Source organism: Onychostruthus taczanowskii, unplaced genomic scaffold (genome assembly GCF_017590055.1).
Source record: "Onychostruthus taczanowskii isolate IOZ18803 unplaced genomic scaffold, ASM1759005v1 scaffold20, whole genome shotgun sequence".
Taxonomy (NCBI): Eukaryota; Metazoa; Chordata; class Aves; order Passeriformes; family Passeridae; genus Onychostruthus; species Onychostruthus taczanowskii.
The window spans coordinates 12,198,434-12,222,351 of record NW_024499240.1 but is presented as its reverse complement, the minus strand read 5'-3'; the positions used below and the strand labels follow the sequence as shown (position 1 = coordinate 12,222,351).

At 38.2% G+C, this 23,918-nt stretch overlaps 1 protein-coding gene across 1 annotated transcript; it reads right to left on the bottom strand.

Annotated features, from left to right (window-relative positions):
- Nucleotides 1–8,219: 8,219 nt before the first annotated feature.
- BOLL (boule homolog, RNA binding protein) lies at nucleotides 8,220–22,011 on the bottom strand. Its single transcript, XM_041403781.1, has 10 exons — nucleotides 21,994–22,011; nucleotides 19,822–19,962; nucleotides 16,769–16,860; nucleotides 15,434–15,488; nucleotides 14,915–14,993; nucleotides 12,285–12,451; nucleotides 11,676–11,747; nucleotides 10,962–11,009; nucleotides 9,769–9,894; nucleotides 8,220–8,315 (listed from the first exon to the last, which is right to left on the bottom strand). The coding sequence occupies exons 1-10, from the start codon at nucleotides 22,009–22,011 to the stop codon at nucleotides 8,220–8,222; spliced, it is 894 nt and encodes a 297-aa protein (XP_041259715.1).
- Nucleotides 22,012–23,918: the final 1,907 nt, after the last annotated feature.

The window sequence follows — 23,918 nt, the reverse complement described above, 5'->3', positions numbered from 1 at the left end:
TCTAACAGCTAGCTCAGTAGAAAACCAACCAGTTCTCAGCCAAAGATACCAACCAGTTCTCCTAAATTCTAAAGGGGTGGAAGCCAAAAAATTAACTTAGTTTGCTAATATGGAAATGTGAGAGCCAATGCATAAAGGTGATTTGCTATCAGTTACTGCATGCCCACAGGGCATATGGAGATACATTCTCTCCTAGCATGAGTGTGGAGCCTCACTATTATCAGTGGGAAACTGCAGAAGGTCAAAAGAACTTTCTCCAACCCCCCAAATCCTCATCTGAGGATTTATAGTAAACTAAACTACTTCTGTTTAACAGCATGGGAATCTCCACATTTCAGTAAGCTGAACTAGCAGAATAGGACTGTGCAGTGTAAAGGAACAAGAAGTCATGAATGCTAGAACATCAAAACAGCACAACTGTAGGCACTGAGGAAATGTAGCCCTTCCCCAGTACACATTTAATTCAACTCCAGGGATTCACACAGGTAAGTCAGTTACATCTCAACAGTGCCTGCAGGGAGATTCAGCTCCTGAAAGGTTGGTTCAGTCACTGCTGTCTGATGTCATGCCATCACTCTTGGCAAGCACTCTGAACAAAGATGAGCTACACTATAAATGAAAAGGCCTCAGTATTTCAACAGTGACTGCCAGCTCCTGGAGGAAAACCAATATTCAGAGCTACTTGGTTTCTTCTCAGTCTCTCAAACCAAAACAAAGCTTTGTTAAGACCTGAAGATACAATCCTAGCTAACAGTGCCTCCAGACTGATGTTACACACCCCACAGGGGAACACTGCAGGGACAGTTAAGTGCCTGACACTGAGTATCCTCACAAACAATCAAGTTCACATGCAAGTAAAAAGAAAGCGAGTGATCTCTGAAGCTAAGGCCATGGGATTAACTCATTATCAACAATCCAACATCTGCACCAATTAAGAGAAAATAAACTACATTTTGTGGGTGCCTGGAATAGAGCCACAATCTGATGACATCTGACTGCACAGTATTTGTACACTTTCAAGCAATTAGTTCAAGAGACTTCCCTCTAAGCACTCTTCTTTGAAATTAGCACTCACTGTAAAATTTAGTTCTTGAATCTCTGAAGCACAATTAAAAACACGCAAGTCACATTTGTAAACAAAGTGCAGATTTAAAAAATACAGGCTTAAGACTAAATCTCCAGAATCCTGGGTCAAATGTGTGTTTCCTGACACAAGAAGTAAGGCTCCAACAAAACATAATCTTTCTCTGGTACCTTCAGAGACAAAATTTAATTTAAAAACATTTACTACGTAAAAATTCTTCCATGGAAATGAACTGGCTTTGATGAGCCAAGATTTTTGTGATAAATTTGTATTGATGAGATCTAAAATGTGAAAATTAAACAGAACTGGACAGATGTGTTTAGCGGTACAGACTTGCTCAGAAACATGAGAACCTAAAACAAATGAATACTTCCCCCTTCAAAAACAGGCTGAGCTCTGCACTGTCTCCAAAACAAGGGTCGACTTCTTTTGATACTGGTAAAAGAATCTACTACACCTGCTACAGCAATAAATTGTTAAGAGAAAAACTATTAAAAATATATTTGTGTACATTTTTCTACCTAGCAGAAAGTGCAAAGTCACTTGAGGAAACTTGCAACCAAGACCTAATACATGGCATCTCCTTTTCTAACAATTTCAAACAGCATAAAACCAGAACCAGACTCCAACTCTCTTCCTGGACAACATCATAAAGCACAACTGAACGCCAGAAGAATCTTTAAAGACATTTACATATCATACAGGGATCATCCACTGACTACAGTGTCTGTTTGGCAAGACCTCTGAATGATTAAAAGGAAGAAAGTACCAACAAGACAAATCCACACAAAAAGAAAACCCCCACATTACTACAAAACCGATAAAGCTGAATAACTCAAGGATATTTTAGGTACAAAAAATAAAGGCTTCAGTGCTACAGAAGCAATAAGCCATACCTTGCAATCCTGTAAATACAGAGGCTGCACTTTCAACCTTTGGGGAATCTGATTTTGTAATGAATAGAAGGAAACCTTAGGAGGTGAGGGGAGAAGCAAAAACAAAAACTAAACAAACAACGCACCATGACCAAAAACCAAAATTATTTTCCTGAAATTAAGGAAAAAAATAGTCCTTCATCTCAATTTGTGATACTGCCAGGGAGTTCCTTATTTTCATACATGCTTTTCCCAAAGCAGCAAAGAAATTTTAATTGCTTTTTCTAATTCAAGTAGTCAATTCATTCCTTTTTCAATAGCTAAAAACATACTGTAAAACCAAATGCATATGCAAGAAAAATATTAGAATGAGAACAAATTATTAAACTAGGGGTCCAAATTTTATTTTAAAAAGTTATTACTCCAAACACCAAAATGACACACAAGTAAAACACCTTATAAAAGAAGAGAATACTGATAGCAAGAAAAATTAAGCTAGACAAATAATTTTGGAATGGAAATGAAATTCACATAGATTTAAATAACTAGATTTTATCCACAGTACAAAAATGCTGTATGTGGCAAAACGGCTTCAACTTCGTAACTAATGTATCACTGAAGTTTATGTAACCCAGAAATTAAAGGTGATGTTATCTCTTCAGTAGAAGTAAGCTGGTTTACAGTCTGGGTTAGTAACTGGAATACATACAGCAGTGTGTGTTTCAGAAATCACCATCCTGTCCTGTAACAGGGTTTTTATGAAAAAAGGAAGTGCAGGGATAAATTTATTATTTAATGTGTTTTTACCTGACCAAATTACAAAATTTCAAGGTATTACTTGACAAAAAGTAGTGGTATTTTAACTGGGGAACCTGCAAGGAAATGTCACAAGTTAGGAAGAACATACCCTCCCTGTAACAGGTATTTTAGCAAAACACAAATCTAAAAACCCCAGCGTTTTACATCTGTAGAAGGTACTGTAAAGTTTTATCTTCCATTCTGTAATCTTTTCTAGGATGAAACTGATGACTTCATGCACACTGAGGTTTCAGACTCACAGATGAATGATGCAGAACATTTCTTCTCACAGAATGCGACCTCAATTCCTAAAGAGAGGGAAAAGTGCAGGGTTGTTTCTTCCGTTCCAAAGTGTGTCCATTTACTGCATTAATAATGCTTCAATGAATAGTTACAGTCCACTATTGCATCAGCTGGACAGATTTGGTTCAAAAAGGAAAAACACATTTTTCTTATGAACCTAGGTCATGAAGCCCACAGTGGCAGGAAATACCCTCCTTTATTTACAAGCATGCAATCTTAGAATGCGTTCAGAATTCTTTTACTGAAAAAAAATAACCCAGTATTGTTCATTTATCATAAAGTCTTACTAAAGGATGTCAAGGTATTAAAGCAATTGTATCCTCTTTATAATTGGATAGGGAAAATTTATTTTTACAAAGTATTCTGTGAAAACCTATGCAACCAATTCAATTTTTTTTTCCTTCAGCATTCTCTGTAATGTAGATTAGAGCAATGCTTTACTATGGGTATTTACAATAATGTTGACATTAAGTTTTTAGTCACATAAAACCTGAGCTAACAACCTGAAAGCTGTTTTATTTGTAAACTGAGAAGCAATGGACTGTGCTTACATAATTTTTCAGTGGATACCACCAACTGCTGACAAAAGGATGACAAGATGCAGAAAACACAGCTACCGTTTTAGGTAATGGTACAAACAGATTTTAGAATACTTGTACTATTCTCTTTCTTCTTCCAAATATCAAACTCCTACAGTCCCCCTATCTCAGCTGCTCTATATCCCAAAGGTACACTGTCCATGCCTTTACTCTTTACTTAACTATGTTATATGACAGACTCAGACTGTCCTTTTTTTCTAACCTTATTTCTTAGGCCAGGCCCTTTCATCACTAACTTCTTCTTTGTTTTTTTAAATTTAACTTTTTACTCTCCCTTCTGGCTCTGATGGCTTCCTAATACAACCAGCTGCAGTTCATACACCTCTACCAGGATATCCAAACCACTATAATCTCAATATATCAGTCTCTTTTCATCAGCTACTAACTCCCCATCATGTTGTGCACTGCTTTTCAAAACTTCCCAGGTTCCATGCTTTGCAGTTTTCATAAGCACTTTACAGGATTTCAACCCCAATGTGTTTCTCTTTTTCTTTAGTTTAACTCTTATTAGTATAGGTAGGACACAAACACATTCTCTTTGTCTACTGAGAAAACTATGCTCAGTTTTACACTAGTAGGCTTCTAATATTTGTTTAAAAGCCACAGCTGGGGTAAGTCATACAGGCACATCTTAACATACAGCAAGGCCCTGCTACAAATCAGTCAGGTGTTTAAAGGCTATCAAGTCAGAAATTGACTCTAAGATGTGCAAAACACATATTCTTCCTTAGGCGTTCTTTCAACAAAATCCTAATTTTTTAAAAAAGTGTAAACAACAAAGAGGCAGCATTTTCACAGTAAAAGCATGCTTGAGCACCTGCCAGAGTGCACCTTCCCTATAAACACAAGCTACTGGAAATTGCACAAAATAGGGAGAAAAAGGGAAGAAGTTGTCAAAAGGGAATTAAAACAGTTTTCAGAAACAAAAGAATCATACATTGGAAGTACAGAAAACTGCATTTTTACTGAAGGAAAACAATCCAACCCATATAAAACTTAGGCAGTTTTATTAAAATGATGGAGTTTACATATACATTACCATCCCAGGAATGAATATATAGAGTTTGGTTTATGAAGAGAATTATCAGCAAGCATCAAACTGCAGAAAGCAGGCAAATGATGCTGCAGACTGTGCTAGAACTGAGCACGTTTTATTATTCACTAACTCATAAATAGTAAGCATTGCAATGAAACAACTGACCCCAAATGCCACAACTGGCAGCTGCTAGCTGTTATGGTGATGATGGATCTCAGCCACACAGGAAGGACTGGTCACAAAAAGAAAAAAAATTAATCAGTAAAGATAGATTAGAGTGGCCCAAATGCTTAAATAGTAAATTCTCTATAGGGTCATCAAGTAAAGAGAAAGCAAAAGGAAAAAACCACTGAAATGAAGTAAGAGCAAACAAACAGAAAAGAAAAAGAGAAGTTTGTAGAGAGGACACAGAATGAAGTAACATGAGAAAAAGCATGCATTCCCTGTACCTTTCCATGTTAATACCAAATTAGCAAGTGGAGTTTAAAATAGCCATTTTAGAGGAAACAGACCTAGCTGCAGCTAGTGACAAGTCTCTTGGCAATCATATAACTAGAAGTTTAGATTCACACATATCTATAAACAAAAGGCTTAGCCTCTTTCAATTTCACTTACCTGTACAGAAAACATGCAGCAATATTTTTTGTTGTTTCAGATGGAATATCAGACAATAACATGCAGTACAAGCATAAAATAACTAAACTTTTCCCCAAATGATTACACCAGAACTCTTATGACACAATTTACGTAAACCTACTTGTATGCGTATCTATACAAACATTTATAACCCACGTACATTTATATGCATTATACACACTGAACACAAATCTTCCCCTATTACTCTTAACTGCAGAGAAAAACAGTGTGTTATGTTCAGTTAAAGTTACAGAACACTCACCATGCAAAGGCCATCATGCACCATTATGATCTGAATGCAAGCATCCATGAACTATAGCACAAAACACACTTTATTGTCTGGTACTGTTGATGCCACCCAAAAACACTGCTTGACACAAAATATGGGAAAAGCTGTAACTGCAACAGACCAGAACCATGCCTACCCCTAAAGAGGACACTGAAGCTCAAAAGGGCAGATAATAAAAAAAAAAAAAAAAAGCTGAAAGCATGAAATAAAACAAACCCTACGCACCCACTCAGTCCATGTGCCAGAACCTTTTACACTTTGCTCACCCTGTGGACTGCAATTGTGTTCTCAGCTCCTCAGGCCTCAAGGGGCTACCTCATATACACACAAAATATACAACTAACATTTACCAGGCCAGCGTGTCAGAACCTCAAATAAACACTTAACAAAACCAAACTTAATTCACAGATATTTGTCCTGGGCCTGAAATCAAAGATCACAAATGTCTATCCTCACCCAAGGTTCCACTGTTACTATAGCCCAGGTAACTTTTACTACCAGACACTAGTTAACATATACTCTTTGGAAGAATCTAATATTAGAAGATCCTGTATCATCTCCATATTAGAAGATGATACAGAATCTGAAAAAATACAGGATCTGAAAAACACAGCAGATATAAGAAATCTTCTCACTTCCTAAAAAAACCCGTGTCACCCGGCAGCCTTTGAGAATGAATGTTAGCCTTATCCATTTGTATAGATGGGACTATCTGAAGTCACTTCCACATGCTCATCAACAGAACATGCTATTAATTGCCAAAAGAATTAAGCTTAAAGTCAATATATTCAACATCATTAGCAAACACAGGAACACAGGGAGGAGATAAGCATTTTTGATTCAAACTTGATCTTAAATACCAAACTTGGATCTCAAAATAATTTATAGTTGGAAGATGGAATATGTTGTTTTCTAATTTTCATTTAGCATTATCAAAAATTAAAACCCAGCATTTTGTTGATGTAACTCAATAGTTACTGCTATTTGTACTGATGGTAGAACAGAGAGAATGGTGTACTGTGAGCTGCATTTCAAAGCTGTAAGAAGTCTACAACTGACAAAAATATCTGGATACCAGCTGTAGCATCCCACTCTCACCACCTGTCTTACAGCTCCTAGGACAAAGCCCAGCAATTGCACTGGGAATACACAGTGCAATAGAGGCAATTAGCAAATTACCTCTGAGGCACAGTCATTACTTCAGGCATTACTTACTGCCACTAGCTGGCAGTTTTCAAGCAGCACATATTTGTTGGGGTATTTTAAGTATACTACAGCCACGAGGCAGTCGCCTTCTGCAGCTGGGGAGCAGGTGGTAATACCACAGCCACTTGCCTAACACATAGCAGTGTGCTGACAACATTTGCCTTTTTCAGTCATTGGTGAGAGCTCTGACACACAATACAAGCTGATCATGTTCATTACCTGGGAAACATATTCAAACTCCAAGTGGGTATGTGAAAAGGTAGCATGAAAATTTAAAAGGGAAAGTTCTATTTTAGAACTATTACTTAGTAGTAGTTCTAGTATATGAAGCTAACTAAATAAATAAAACCTAAACCACAAAGATTTAAAAAATTCAGCACCAACCTGTAATGACTAAAATTATTAGAATTCAGTAAGTCTTTGGAAGGGTTTAACTATCTGTGAATCTACTTGAGGCCTGAACAGAGCAGAGTTTTAATTCTAGGTAACAAGACTTCTGAGAAAACAGGAAGGAATGAGCAAGAAATAGAGGGCTCTTTATTCCAAAACAACACGTGGGTGACAGCCCCCTCTGCTGGAAATATCTAGTACACATTGTTACACAATAGTCTGGAAAAATGCTAAAAGCAAAGTAAGTTTAAAATATGTGGAAAAGAGAGCTTATAACATGACTTTTATTCACTCATGTTTAGTCTTCCACTTGAAGCTGAGTAAGCACCTTTCACAGAAGAGCAAGTGCTGTAACATCGAGTATAATTATTGACAACTTTAGATCTCTGTCATCAGGCAAATCAGTTTTGACATTATTTCATAAATGGCATCAACAGCCTTATTAATTTAGGCAAGAGCACCTTAAACTAGAAACCAAAAAAATCCAACAACTTGCACCAGGTGGCATGGAATAATATTCAAATGGTCTTTCTAAATCAGAACTGCACAAGAAAACACCCAGAGGTGACTGACTGGGACAGTTTTTCATTTTCTGCGTTTCATAATCTCAACTCTTCACAACATGAGGCGCTTTTCTAAGCTGAAGTAACGAATGTAAGGCCAAAACCCAGAGAAAGAAACAAGGATTTGCAACCATCATCTTAAAGAACTGAAAAAGGGTCACCATTTTCTCTTAAAATGTTTCTTATTTGCAGTTTACTTTGTAGCTCAGTCTTAAAATAACTAGTCATGTTTTCACTTCTTAGCGTCCCCAAATAGTTCCAAAACAAGTAACAGGTTTGTCCCTCTGTAACAAAACTTCAACTGAAGAAAAATCTCGTTTTCTCTCCAATATTTCCTATTTCCTTCTGTACCAATTAATTAATAAAACAACCATTCCCCTCTTGTCTTACTGTCACTGCTTCAAGAAAGAAGAACAGAAAGCATGGCATGCTTTCTGTAACTATCTTGGTTTGATACTCACACCAGCAGGCATGGCTATGTGACTCTGGACATAGGGCTGGTGATGTAATGTTTGAACTCCATGATCAGAATACAGCTGGCATTAAAAAAAAAAAAAAAATTAGCAAAAAAGCTTGTTTCACAATGTTAAGTTTTTTAAGCCTTTCATAGGAATTTAGAATCCTTAAAACTTCAAAATGTGGGCTAAACTACTGACTTTTTAAAAACACAACTTTAATATTTAAATCTATGTTTTCCCCACAGATTAGCAAAGTTTAGTAAACTTAATTTATCTTAAATCAGTGTCAAAAATCACTTTCCTTGACAGAAGTAGCAACTTCTCCATTAAAAATTTCACTCAGCTCTAATGGGAACAGTGTTTAAATGTGCAGATTAGCACATGGAAAATGCAATTCCCAGCAGTATCATATTTATAAAATATTTACATACAAATAATACAGACTATTCTTGGAATTTTACACCATTCTTCTGAAATCTGACACACTGTTTCCTTTAACGTGAAAGAACTGCCTACCTGTAAACCAAGAGCACATTATATCCAAATATTCCTTAAATAATTTCATATATTTTCTTAGTGCTCATGGTTTTCAGATCTCTGTATACCTTTATATCAAAATCATGAAATAGTAAGGTAAAATAGTACTGTTAATAAAATTATGATTATAACATAAATACCAACAATTCATGTACCTTCAAAAAGAAAGAAAAAGCCCCCATAAGCCTTTTATTATTCAGTATCTTTGTAGGGAAATTAAATTACTTCACCAAGTCAGAATTTTCCACTTCAGATGTCTGAAATACCAGTTTTGGAATTTTTCTTGTAGTAATAAAATACCCATTTACTTTTGGAATCATACTTGCTTACCAGTATTAATAATTAGATGTCCTAATTTAACATCTCTTTTGGCCTCTCTGCTCATGAGGAATGAATGTTAGAGAAGTACCAATTCATACCAAAGTGAAAAAGTGTGTAATTCAGTTTTTCCTGTAGCCATCTGCTATAATTTTTAACATACAATCACGAAGAGATTGATTGAATGATTAAGTATCTTTTGCTTAGTTTTTTGATTCTATATCAGTAACATTTCTAATGTTTAAGAAATTTTTAAAGTACAATAAAGCACTCTTAATTAGTTCAGATGATCAGAATATTTAGAAACAAGCTTCTACTCACAGAATAATTACTTTAGAAAACTATTGTGGTTCAGCGATATCCAAACCAAGATTCCAAATAACCAACTCCCATTTTATTTAAACATTACTTGCAAACAAAACCAATTGTCAAGTCCTCATATTGCTGTCTGTAATATCTTTGTGACTCTCTAAAATATTTCAGAATCAAGGCATTCTCCTAGACAGGAAGAGAAGTTCTAACTTGAGGACACCTGAAATTATTTAACATCAACATAAGCACTGGAACAGTCGACCTCACTGCTCTAACAGTCAGTGCTCAGAATAAAAGGCTGTATTTTTCAATCACAAAAAAGCACTTCAATTTGCAGTACACTTTTTTACATTTTTAAAAATACCTCAGGAACTGCAGCTTCCATTAGGAGAGGTGGAGATATACATCCACCTTCCTGGTTAATTCCTATTGGCTGATAAAAGACTTCAGATGGTTGCAGATACAGAAGCGGAGGTGAAGAGGCAGGAGACTGAAACAAAACACATTATTCTAATAAATTTTATAATTTAAGCAGGATAAAGAGAAGAGCTTATTTTAGTCTTCTTTGCTACATATAAACAAAAGATGAACCTTTAAAATAAAGTGTCAAATTAATCTTTGATTACTTAAAGAAACTAAGCAAGAGGGAAGTGGACAGAAAGGCCAGGTAGCATAAGAAAAAAAAAGTCCTTTAATTTTACATGATTTTCAGATTTTATTTACATTTTATTTACATTTTGGAGAGCATAGCAAAATCCTAAAACTTGCAAAATTCACATTTAATCTCAAAATCACAGAAACATACTACAGTTAAACTTTCTCTTGCAACACCATTACACTAGCAAAACAAGTTTTTTATTTTGAAATCATTAGAGTATCTACATAATTCAGCACCTGATTTCAAAGCAGTAGATTGATCTGTTAGAATGGAACAGACCATAGCCAGACAAGGCTGGCTGCTATTAAAGTCATGAGGCTGCATTGTAACAGCTCAAGCTTAAGGGTCTTGGTCCCCCCTTCAGGTTCAAACTCTTCAAGTCCCCGAGTGCCAAGATTTCCATATTAAGTTGCTCTTTTACAAAACAGATAAACTCTCCCCACAAAATGACTAAGTTTAGAATATCTTCTTCCTACTTCAAGGGCCTGGGTCTAATTTCATCCAGTGTGTGCCACACGCTCCTGCTAACTCTACCCCTATGAAATGTCACAGTTATCAGTTAATTGTTAATATCCATTTCTTTAATCAGATGAAATTTGGTAGCTTTTACCCACTTCTAAAGAATTTGTTAGGTAATTAGATACAAGCATTTTGCTAATGGAAGGGGAGGGGAAGATGTTTTCCCTGCATCAGACTTACATTTAATGTTTCAACAGATGCTATTTTATGCCTTCCATTGTAGCAGTAAATGTTGTAAATACATTACTAAAATACAGCAATTAATACTAATTTCAACCAAGCTGTGAATAGTGGGAAATCTCACTCTTAGATAAGCACAGCATACCTTTAAACTAGGGGAAAAGTAATGGTAAAATGCTGTAACTATGAACTGTATTTACCTGTGCAACAGACCACTGCCACTGACTTGAAAGACACTGTGTTGGTGCCTAAAATTGAACAAGAAGATGTCACTAATGTGGTGAAGAAAAACACACATAGAATACTACTATTCTCAAATCTGTAATTAATTCTTAACTAAAAAGAGGAAATATGATTTTCATTAAGCCCCAAATTACTCCAGAACATGGTTTTGCTCTGCCTCGAACCTGACCATTTCATAAACTTCAAAAACACTTAAGTCAGGCTCTCCACAGAGGTGCTCAGAGCACATGAATCAATGGACCCAAGCTGGACCACTAAAGAAAGTAGCTTTAAGGGAAAGGTCTTTATGATGAGAAGGTCAAGTGTAGGAAAAGGCTCTCCAGAAACGTTGTGTGGAATCTTCATCATTGGAACTACTTAAAACCCAACTGGACAAGTACTCAAGCAACCTGTTCTAACCAGCCCTACTCTGAGAAGGAGTTTGGCTTAGATGATAAGCCAGTTGTCCTGCAACACACAAGAAAATGTAATTTATTAAACTTTCATGTAGTTACATAAGCAGAATAAACTGTATTCTACAGAAAAGCCTTCAATATGTTAAAGTTAAAATATGTTTCACACTACTATTACAAACTACTTCCTAAGAATAAACAGACCTTGGACAGTGCTGCAAATAGTACTGCATGGCTGGAGGATTAGTGATGGTCTGAAAATCTTTTTCAAACAGATACCTGATAATGGTACGTAGGAGACTGATAAACAGGTGGAGCAACCATCACAGGTGAACTGGGAACAGAGCGAGACTTCAAAAGAAAAGAAGTGACAAATCTTAATGCAGCAATTTCACCAACTGTCACTCGTATTACACACAGCTCTGGAGTACTATGACACTGAGCCACCCCCCACCCTTTCAAAAATGATGCACAAAATTTTAACCTACAACTTAAACTGCTTCGAATCCAGTGTCTCTAACAGCTTATGTTAGATCAAACAAAAATCTCTGGCGTACTCACTTACACCTTTCTAGAAAGCACTAGGCCATCACTATCTAGAGATAGTAAAACTCATTCCTGGGGCAAGGCCCAGACTGATTATGAACTGTCCTGTTCAATAGGTCACACCAAAAGAAAAGTGCTCTGTAGAAGCAAAATAAACTGAAATGTTATTTAAAAAAAAAAACAAAAACAAAAAACCAAACAACACAAAATAAAGTCTAATATAAAGAAGACAATTAAACATCTAGCATGAGGCAATAGCTGAAGCAAATGAAGAAGGGACTTGAAAACACTGCAGCTATCTTGGTCAATAGAAAAGCATAAATACCAAAATAAATTCCTTACTGGCCATGGCTGCTGAACAGGAGAGACTTCAGATGTATGAAAATAAGCCACTCCATTATGGTAAACATATGGAAATCCACTCGAAGTGGTCAAGTACATTGTACCAGCTTCTGGTGATACAGCAGCAGTTGCATACATTGTACCAGCTTGTGGTGTCACAGCAGAACCTGGAATAAACATTAAAAAACTTATTTGTAAGTAACTTTTCAGATGTGTACACCACGAAAAAAGAGAAGATCACTTTTGATCTTCACAGAAAGAAAACATTCAAAGGAAAGAACAAGGAGCAGCTTGTCTAATGCCATCTCAATTCCCCCTCAAACATGACCATGAAAACAGATGGCCACAGGATGTCTCCAGAGCTAGATGGGAAAGGCTGCAGAAGTTGACATCCACACAAATAATTAAACACAACACATAACATGGGGAGATTTCTGGAGAGAAAAAAAAAAGGGGGAAAGTTAATGCTGTAGCTGAAGCTGAAATCACAAAATAGTAACACAGTACAGAAAAAAATCAGGGAGAACACAATGTAAACAACATCACTAAGTGAGTTTTAGTTTTTCATCTTGCCTTGCAAAGGTAAAAACCACCATGAAGTGCCATTTTATGAACAGACAGAACAATGCAGAGATCACCAGAATGCTCAGTGGATGACCAAGAAAGGTCCCACAGGGATTCAAGAGCTTTTATTGATAGTAAGAGTTTGACTTAATTCCTAGAAAAGTCTTTAGACACCTGGATACAACAGAGCTGATACATTATCCACAGACAGACTAAGATGTTTGTTAGGATAATGTTAAGCACACCTTAGGAAAACTAAAGGCTTTTTTAGCTCCAGTAAGTAATTTGGTATCTCAGATGAGGATATCAACACAATCCCGTGGCCAACAATCCTGTCCACTAGCTACCAAGTAATTGCACAAACTTTCTGCCAATGTTGAATAAGTCTCTGGCAAAGAAAAAGGAAATCTTCCTCATCAAACACAGAAAATTCACTAATGCAAAAATACATTTCGATGCTGGGGAAAAAGCAAACCAAGTGGCTCTCCCAATTATGCTCAAAGCTCTCACCCCAAATGATCCTATGACAGGAGAGCTAAAAATAATTTTGCTTTACAGTATGAAAGACAAACACTCTATATGTGGGCTACAGAGGACAGCAGTTTATTGTCCAGCTCTCTAATTCTGTGGAATATAATGGAACCCACAGCTCTACAGTGACATTTTAAGTCCAGGTGTTCTGGCTCCATGAACCCAAGATGAGCTGCAGTAGGACAAAGCATCCTGGTCACTGAGATACACGATGACGTGAGAGCAGACATACTGAAAACATACCCTAGGATGTGTCTGGATGGCAATATGATCTTATATCACAGATTTATCCTAGGCATGAGAGACAACAGGTAGGTGAACAGGTCTACAAATAAAGATCTCAAAAGAATGCAGCAGCTTTATTTGAAAAGCTTTTTTTAAGGATTTTTTGTTTACCCCTCTGTTGCCTCGTGTCTCAGTTAAAACACAGAGATATGCCCCTTTTCTATCAATTTACACAATCGTTACAAGAGTCACAGGAAGGAACTCCCACAAGTCAGGCAACACAACTGAGAAAATACAAGTCAAAGATGGAAAGTAAAACAAAGCATACCAAGACAATGGCATACAATCTCATGATGATGACTGAGCAATGAGCATACTGAATAATTTCTAGAGCAAATAAACTGTACAGTTTGAACAAGTATTCCACTTTCCCAGGCAAACAATAACCCATACACTCACACAAGGGAAAAGGGCATACTTGGGCACAAGCAGGGGAGGAGGCAAAACTTCCTGTCTTCAGCAAGTGTGTCTGCACCAACAGCAGTAGTGTACGCAATGACCACTTCTAATAGAGCATGACAAATTAAAGAAAGCTTCAGAATTAAATTCTTCTTTGTTCTGGCCTCAGAATGAAGACTAGCAAAAGCATGGGTTTTTCCTAACTGTTCCAAAAGGCACCATAGAACAAATACTGCAGCAAAGTCCCAAAGCACACTTCATTGCCTGCTGCAATGCTACTTAAAAAAGAATTCTATTTTACATTTCTGACACACAGCCCTTACTGAAGACAATTGACAGATGTCATCTGAAAAGTTGGTGATTTATAGCCTACATTTTCAGTATCCATTCAATAGCTCAAGAAGAGAGTGAGGACTACAACCACCCGCTCCTTATGGTTTCTACCAAAGAAAGCAAGATGCAACAATCCTAATGGGTTTTTAGTAACAAAAATAATCAATGAATAACAATGCCACTAACCAGCAGAGCCTGCTTTATCCTTAGAACCTGTGAAGACACACTGAATGTTTAGATTTAAGATTCTGCCAGGCAACTTGAATTTCCATTCAGTTTGTTCCTACATAGGTAACTCTCTCCAATAAAGTAAAAGAAACAACATATTGAGAGATAAAAGAACCAAGACACCATAAATCTATTTATTTCAACATTGCCACTTGCATGCATTTACTTCCACTGCAAACCATTCTGAGCACATGCCAGACACAGCATTAATGCAGTGTAAGACCAGGCACATCTTGGTTAAAAACTTATATTCATATTGACAATACACAAATGCAAGTAAAAACACATACGAGCATTAGGACTCCGCACTTGTTTTCTTATTGCTGGTCCAATATTCAATTTCTTATCCTTATAGTTGAGCTTTTTAGCCTAGAATTAAAGAAATCAGACATTATTATTTTCTACACAGATCTAGGTATCTGAAAAGTAAAAAATAACTTAGTAGGTTAGACACACTGAGCAGGACAGTAGTTATGTTGAAACCAGATGCTAGGATATGTCTAGAACCTGGTGAAACTCCTCAAAGTCTGTTTTTAATACTAACACACAGTTAGCAGACTGCAACATCAAAGCAAGTTCTGGAAGCATTATTCAAAATAGAAGTGTAGGACAAAAGAAAAAAAAAATCAGAGGATGATCAGAATTTCATATTAAAAAAATCTTATCTTAGCTCTCTTTAAACCATTTCAACTGCCAGACCAAACTTATCTTCAAATGCAACTTTGCAAATAGAGGACCAGAGTACACAGGCCTAGTAGGAAATTAATCAATTCATTTAAGAGACAAACATAATGGGGACTGTCACTTACATCTTGTAAAATCTTCTGTGCCTCTTCTTGGGTTTCAAATGTAACAAAGCCATACCTAAACAAAAATAACAACAGTTAAGCCACTAAAGTCTGTATTTACAAACACAGCACATAGTTACTTGATATACAGTACAAGTGACATTATAAGGTAAATTAATGGGTAAAAAAAAAACAACCTAGAAGTAAAGATTGAATTAACTGCATTCTTAGCACCTTTTTAATTACATTCAAGTATGTGGCAATATACTGCCATGAATGACCAGCCGTTCTTGTTACTCAGCCGATGTCTTGAATTTCTTCATTTCTATTAAAAAAAGATTTTGATCTAGACCTTTCCTTGTTGAGGTGACCAAGATGAGACACTTGGGATTTTTTTAAAGTTAATATTATACTGTATGTTGGTAATCACAACTGCATAATTATTATGGGTTATATGGACACACACACTGCAATTCTCAGATACTTCGTGGAATTTACTAAAAGGGCAAGAGGCGGGGTGACGGATCTGGGAGCAAGTCTCTGAAGTCATGCAAGTGCACTCTCTGTGCCAAGAGCTGCAGCTCAGCACGGAACTTGCTGATACATGTTAAGCTCTGACAGCACTAAAGCTGTCCTTACTCCTCAGGAGAGGACTTTAGAGGTGAACTCTCATGCACATTCCTTTTTGCTTCAGCCTTCTTTCCTCCCTTTGCTGGCAGTGCACTTCCCCACCTTACTGGCAACACCATCCTTTGGGTTACAGCAATGACTTTACTATGCAATCTTAATCTTTCTCTGTATTTGTTCTTTGTCATTCCTCCTACTGGTGACTTCCAATCTCAGTCTCCATTGTAAGTAATCATGATTTAGCTCATGTTGTAACTCATCAGATTTGTCCTCTATGCTGCTGTTCCAAAAATCTTCACACAAAAATCTGTTACTGCCATGCACTCCAGCACAATCAGGTGTATCTCAGCTCTTCCTCCACTTTAGGCTCCTTTCCATATGGGCTTTCAGTAACAGAAATATATTTAATAACTAAATAACCTTGCTAGGATAATCTACTTAAGTAATAGTCACTAAGAAAACCTGAAAAAATGTCAACTATTGATTCTGTCCTAGCTTCATCTTACAACACAGCTTCATCTTACAACATGACTAATACAGTTTTAGTTATGCAAATTGGAGACATATATAGAGATATTAAAGGGCAAGAACATATTTTTGCACACACAGAATAACTGAAACATCAGTGATAAAATATTATGAGCTATTAAAAAAAAACCAATCAAATTTATTATAGTCAGCTTTCTGTTATTTTCAATTTCCACAATACACTTATTCTACTATACCAACCCCTTTGATACTCCAGCTCTGTCATTTATTATCTTCACTTCTGTCACACTGCCATACTGAGCAAAAAATTTCTTCAGGTCATTTTCATTAGTCTAGTACGGTACATCAAGAGGGGAAAAAAAAAGGAAAAGTTGGTTTGCATAGTCATTCAATTAATTAGTTCAACGTTTACCCTAAGACTATTAATGTATGTACTTTGGATGAAGTTTGCTACAAACTAATTATAACCCTGCATATGAAGACAGAAGAATGAGCCACAGGGCCCACTTAACTACCGCATTAATTATTAGTAATTCTAGAAACTTCTCATTAAAACTTCTCATGAGTAGATTTATGTAACAACTGTCCTTTTACAGTTAAGATCAATGAAGCAGGGATGCTAGATCTGAATTTTAATTTCTGTTAATTACATGCTAGAGCAGTTTACAGTACAAAAAATCACTGCCATGCTTTCAACTGTAACACGACAGAGCATATAGATATACACAGGTCACACAAACCCCCCTAAACCAGAGGGATTTAGTGGTCAAATCCGTTGAATATACCATGATCCCTCTTTCTGAAGTGGTTTTGACATGAGAGTCTGCAAACACGTACAGGCACACTATACAAACTCCCCACTGTAACTAAGAAAATGTTATTTCAATGGAGAGTGGTCTAAGGCAACTTGGAAGGAACTGCTCCCCTTCCAAGTATGTCTGCAAACACGTACAGGCACACTATACAAACTCCCCACTGTAACTAAGAAAATGTTATTTCAATGGAGAGTGTAAGGCAACTTGGAAGGAACTGCCCCCCTTCCAAGTATATAGAGAATAAGAAAATTTCTAATGTAAAGACTCACCTAAGCTTTGTGAACACTCCTCTGCCTTCTATGAATATTGCTTTACAATGTAAGCATATATCACATATGATGCAGTAAGCATCATGTTTGAGTTTTTTGTTCTACATAGCCCTTAGGTAATGCTACACCTCACACTGGGAGAAGCATAGTTACATACACACACCATTCATCTATACTCTCCTTAACTTCAAGTATACAGAGTACTGTTTTAGTTCTTAGTTAATGACTTTGATTGTTTGCACACAATTTAGGGAATCCTCTCCAGCACATCAAAGGTTTAAGTGCCTCATCCAAGCCTGAAATTGGTCGGTGCCCAAAGTACTACCCAAGGACATAAGAGCTTGCTACATGGAACTATGAATTGGGAAAGACAACGGTTTATGTGCAGAGCAGTGCATTGATGCAGAGTAAGAAGGAAATGCTGTTCTAAGATGCACAGTGAAATCTGCAAGAATCTGTGCAACCATAATATTTAGAAACTTATGAGAAACACATGTAGGACTTGCCTTTTCCTGCTTATGATAAGACAAAGGCATCCTTTGTCAGTGACACATGGCCTGAACCCCTAAAGAAAGAGCTCTTCAGACCAAGATGAAAATGTTCCCAACTCTAACTTCCCTTGCTGAATTGTTTCTCTAAATGTGAGAGACCAGGTGTTTCCTCTTGAAAACAGGAATCACTGCCATGGTGATAGACAAAATGGCAAAATCATAAAAGAGCTTGCTAGAAAGCAAGTAAGTTTTTTGTGGATTAACTGTCTCCCTTTTCCACAAAAATAAAGTCAATAGCTTTTCCACCACCCCAAGTGACTTGAATAAGACCTTTGGCTTAAAAAATACCCCAAAAAACCCAATACTTTTTGCCACGAGACTGCCAATAGAAAAACAATTCAAGACTGACATATAAACCCTATGAGGATAAGATCAGAAATTTAAGGCTGTATTTGGATATAAAGAATCATACCAAATGGAAGAGCAACTAAAATGGCTACAGAGGTTTCATCCTTTCTATTTCCTCACCCCTCGGCAAAAAAACTCTATCCTCTTTATGATTACAAATGTTTAAACTGCTGTTGAAAACACAATTTCATAATAAATTTTAAAGTATCAGCAACTGAACCAAGTGAAGAGACCCTTCAAAATGACCAGTATGATAATTAATAAAAATGTTGATGTTAGACAGAAAAGTATTTTAACCTTTGAAATTACAGAAGAGAGTAAGAAAGGTCTTTTTACAGCTCCAGAAACTTGCTTACTATTGGTGCAAAAAGCTACTGTGCCACTTTAATGAGGTCTAAATGTACTGAAGGTCCTGCACATCTTAAAATATGAATACCTCTATTTGAATTATCCCTGCCAAATAAATCAATAGATTCTGGAAATTCTTGCATTTGTCATGCAAAACAGTCTGAGTGAATTGTCAATTCTTGTTCCTCTTCAAATGAGTCAGTAATCGTCTAGGACGATAAACGCAGGGACAATACTTTTGGTGGGAACAAAGCAACAGCTAAGCAGACCAAGCACGTTTTGCAAAAGTCAATGGCTTAATTAACTACCTAAAGTGGGAAGACAGAAAAATCCTTAACCTTAAGCTTATCACAAACGTTAAAAGCAACTGAACAAGGTAAGAGTGGCCCAACGTCCACTGCGATTTAAAGATTTTAGGGAATACACAAAGGCACGAGCTTTCTAAGAATTCAGATCAATACTGCAAATTACCCACAGAAGTTTACATACTTCTTTTAAAAACAAACTCTTGCCTTTAAGAAAATTACTACGGTGAGGAATATACACACTGTAATTCTTTGCGTGAACCAGAAGTGTTAGAGGAACAAAAGCCACAGACGTTTGCCCACAGGCTATATGAAACATTGTGACAGTTTATTAAATTACACTAAGTGGTATACATAAACAAAACGTTCTACATGCATTTCTGCCACCAGCTCTGCTGATGACAAAAGCTATCTTCTATGAAAAAAGAAAACTCTGAAGAAGTGGGGTGTCAAAAGGTTCTAGCAGCTAGGGGTACAGTCAACTTTGTAGGACAGTTACCCAAATGATGGCTTAAAGGCTTTACTCTCTACTGTAGGTTTGGCTATTAAAGTGAAGAAGACTTACCAACTAAACAAATACACATGACTGTGTCTCTCTTTTTTCCCCTGTTGATTTTTACACTGTTATAATTTAGTAGCAAAAAGAGGGAAGAGTACCTTAAAATCAATTCCTCCAACAAAGACACGATTTGGAGTAACTGTTCCAAACCTTGGAGAACCGATCAGATTATTTAACCTCACCGGTGACACAGTGTTGGGACATGAAGGTAAAGATTCTGTTTGCATCTGATCAGTGGCCTGCTGATTGAAAGAAAACATTTTCAAAATCTTAAACACAATATTTACCAGTAAATGAAGCAACTCTCAACAGACAATACATACAGAATTTTTCAGAAGGCACAGAAGGTGCTGAACATTAACCATGTATTTTTATTCAGAATGTAGCTCAATCTTAATCAATTCGGTAAATTGGTGACTACACTATGGTCTGAAGTCCAGTGTTTAACACTCTTCCAAACTGGACACCAATCTTTGTTCAATTTGCAAAGCATCCTGCTGCACAAATTTCAGGTTATCAATTCTATTACACAAAGTATCTTCTCTCTACTAGAAGCCCTTATTTACAACCTATATAGAATGGACATTTTAACTCAATCTGTGCTCTCACATACATCTACACAACTCTATTCTCTGCAACAGCATCTGGTTTATTTTCCAAGTGCTGAGCACCCATAATTCCTCCACAGGTAATCAACAAGCTCCACACACCAGATGAGAACAGGTCTTGAAGACTGGTATTTTAATTCAACACCCTCCTGGCCTACAAACACAGCGGTCTGAACAGAAATTCCTCCTGCAAAAGAACAATCAGATTGCTCTCGCTCCAGTGAAGGAACAAAACTCAATGGGATATCATGGAGATCATTATTTGGTGAATCCTGCCTGATGTTTTAACTTGCAGCATACTTACACTTGTGAACTGTGAAACAATTTTATTGTAAACTCTTTTCAAAACAAAGTAGTAGTGCCTTATAAAGTCAATCCTAACTGTGAAGATGATAGCTGAAAAGCAGCAACATGGTGTTGTCACTAACTTCTCCAACAGGATTATTTAATACTTCTTTAGCTACCTAAGAGTTACTCCTACTAATTCTAAGTAAAGGGTTAATGCTATTATTGTGGATATCTTAAAGACAATAAATCCAGCTTAGTTCACACAATTTCAGTTTTAGAGAAGACACAAGTAATTTCTGAATGTACTGAAACACACACAGTTGGAGCAGAGTTGTTAACCTGATCTGTTCAAGAGAATCTAGTACATATCTCTCCCACTAGAAATACTGCTCTAGAGTACTAACCTGAACAAACCCCACCTCCAGTAGGCAAGGAACCAACACAGTCACTACAGTCCCCAAGAGGATTTGTTTTTGTAGCAAAAAAACTCCTGAGGGACAAGACAGGTTACATTCTCCATCTCTCACACCAAAGACAAGGCTCCAACTGTACAATCATCTGGCAATTGTCTTCAGCACAAAAACTTCTGGATTCAACTTTAACAATTAACAGTTGACCGAACAGCAAAAATGTATTCCTTACTTTAAACAGCCCAAATTGCTTTATCTCTGTACACGTTTTAAGAGCTGATATATTAAAATAAGCTGCAAATGCAAATACCCCAATGGAAGAAACGAGGAATGAATCACAGCACTTAGGAACTCACAATAGTGAATACCGTAAACCGCAGTGAGTTTAAAGTGTCGCATGTTAAAATTTGTATTGTGATAACCACCTCTTTATCATCAGCATGGCAATAAGAGTATTACAAAACCCAAATATGTGGCATCAGCACATCACTTGCCTAAATATTTTTCTACTGTTTCGTAAACTTCCTTTTTACCAATTTCCCCAAATAATACAGATATATACATTCACCAATATTTTTATCGATTACTTAGTGTGTCTGGCAACTGTTCGTTAGCAGAATCACTATATTCATTTTTGCACTGAACACACCCCCAGTTAGACAACCTAACTCCACGAAGGCCTGGTGATTAAGCGCACTTATCTCCCAAAACACCTCTACTTTCCGTGTGCTGGAAGGTCCGAGGCAGACCCCGTTGACCCGGCACCGTGTCCCGCACACCCGGGGCCGCCCGCGGCTTCTCCACAGCCTGAGGCCGCCACGGACAAAATGGCGGCTCCGCGCGGGCGGGCGCGAGCCGGGGCTCCCCAGCGGGACGGCCCCGATGCCCGCCCGTCTGCCCGCCCTCCCGCCCTCCGGGGCGGCTGCCCGGCCCTGCGGCCCCGCCGCCCCGCCGGGCTCCTCACCGCGCCCTCGGGATCCATCGGTCCTCGCAGCCGCCTCGGCCCCCGGCACGTTCCCGGCACGCGTCGCGCTCCTCAGCTCCGCCTCGCGCCCAGCTGACGTGGCAACGGGCCTGCAACGGGCGGAGGAAGCACGGCCTGGCGGCGCCGTTAAGCGCAACACTCAGCGCGACGGAGCGGCCCTTCCTCGCCCCAGGGCCCCGCCGGCTGCCCTTCCCTCACACGCCTCAGCGCGCCTTTCCCGGAGAACTCTCCCCTTCCCCAAATCCCTCTCCCCCCAGTCCTTGAGTACTTTCACGGGATGGCTGCGACGGGGCGGCCGGGCGTGCTTCTGCCCCGGCACCTCCCCGCCTCAAGGCCCCGGGGCTGCCGGTCCACCCGCGCCTGCCGGAGCGGGCGGCTCGCGGCCGCTACACTGCCCGGAGCCCCGGCCGCTTGTGTCGATGGCCCGGCGGGTGTCGGGCGGCCCGGCTGCTCTGCCCTCCCTCCGTGACACCGGCGGCCTCCGAGAAGCAGCAGCAGCACCGGGGCGGGCGGTCCTGGCTGGCTCCCCGGGGTGGTAGCTCTGAGGAGGTGCCGGTACTACCCTTCGGAACCGTGCTTTGAAACTTCGAGTCAGCCCAGGAACCTCCCTCCAGCAATTTCCCCACCACCTGGGGTGGCAAATCCCAGCTGGATTTATCCTCCCATCTAGGGTGTGAAACAGGGAGGAAACCAGGGTAACGCAGTTCATCTGGCCTCTGTGGTAGAAATATGAAAATGCCCAGGGAGGCAGTTACCTGTATCCTGGCTTACCAGGCCATACTTGATGTGGGTCAAAACATAGTTTAGACCTAACAGCCATCAACATGAAGGAAAAGTCCTATTTTAACTCAAAGAATCTTCCTAAGGTTCCTAAAAGACTCTTGAGTAGGCAGGCTAGCTTGAAAACAGCTGAGGGTCTGGGATGACCTGAAGATAAAATTTCTGGTCTACTCAAGAGAGCTGGAAAATAACACATTAATGACCACTCCCCAAAATACTCAAAATATTCTTTTTTTCCCCACCCTTACTGAACTTGAGGAGAAGCACCAACAGTAATGCTTGTGTCAAGTGTACTTCAGTGGTCATTTACTGAACAGCACTACAACCTGCCCTCCTGTTCCATAATTTCATCCTCTCTGCAATGCATTTTGCCCTTAGAATATCTCTGGTATTAAACAGGTCTGGAAAAAAGAGTCTTTCAAATGCCAAACTCAAGGCAGGTACGAAGGTGCAGCCTGACAAAAATCCTTGATGTGGTGACAGTAGCAGCTGCTGTGCAGACAAGTGTGTGCTGAGAGAACCACGTCAGAGGGAAAACTGTTTTTCAAAGTGATCAAAAACAGAAAGGCCAAGTCACTGCAGGTCAACTCCGAGACTCAATGTCAGGCTCGCTACTATCATTAGTTGCTCTCATGGTTTGTTTTTTTCGTACTTTAAAATAAAGACTTCAAGGAAGAGTACCTTGTATATTTTAGTTGAATTCAAATATTTGTATTTTGCTTTATGCAAATTATACCCATCCCACCTAAACCAAACAGCCCTTCACATCATGTACGTGTCCCTGAAGCACAGCACAGACTTGCAATCCTTACGGGACTCTACACTGCTCCTTAATTTTTTGGTGTTGCTTCAACACCTATCAGCTTCTGCAACATTACTCTTATCACACAGAATAAAAACCCACAATCCTAGAAAAGTTTCTAATAATTCTGTGCCTGCAAGATATAACAATGTAATGCCTAACTCTTACTATTGGTTTTTGGTTTTTTTTTAGCTGAGAAAATTGTATAAAAGTAAAGGCAATTTTAGGAGAGCGGATAGGATTTTTTAGAAGTACTTATTTTTGTAAGATTACAGAACTCTATTGAATTGCATTCAGAATATATTCAATATATTTTATGAAT

Coding starts and splice junctions, on each gene's coding strand:
- BOLL (XM_041403781.1), bottom strand. Junction 12,452..14,914: donor AGTGCGGAGTCCTAATGCTC/GTATGTGTTTTT, acceptor TGTTTATTCCAG/GTTCTGCTGTGACACCACAA. Junction 11,748..12,284: donor CTGTTCAGCAGCCATGGCCA/GTAAGGAATTTA, acceptor TTTCTTTTGAAG/TCTCGCTCTGTTCCCAGTTC.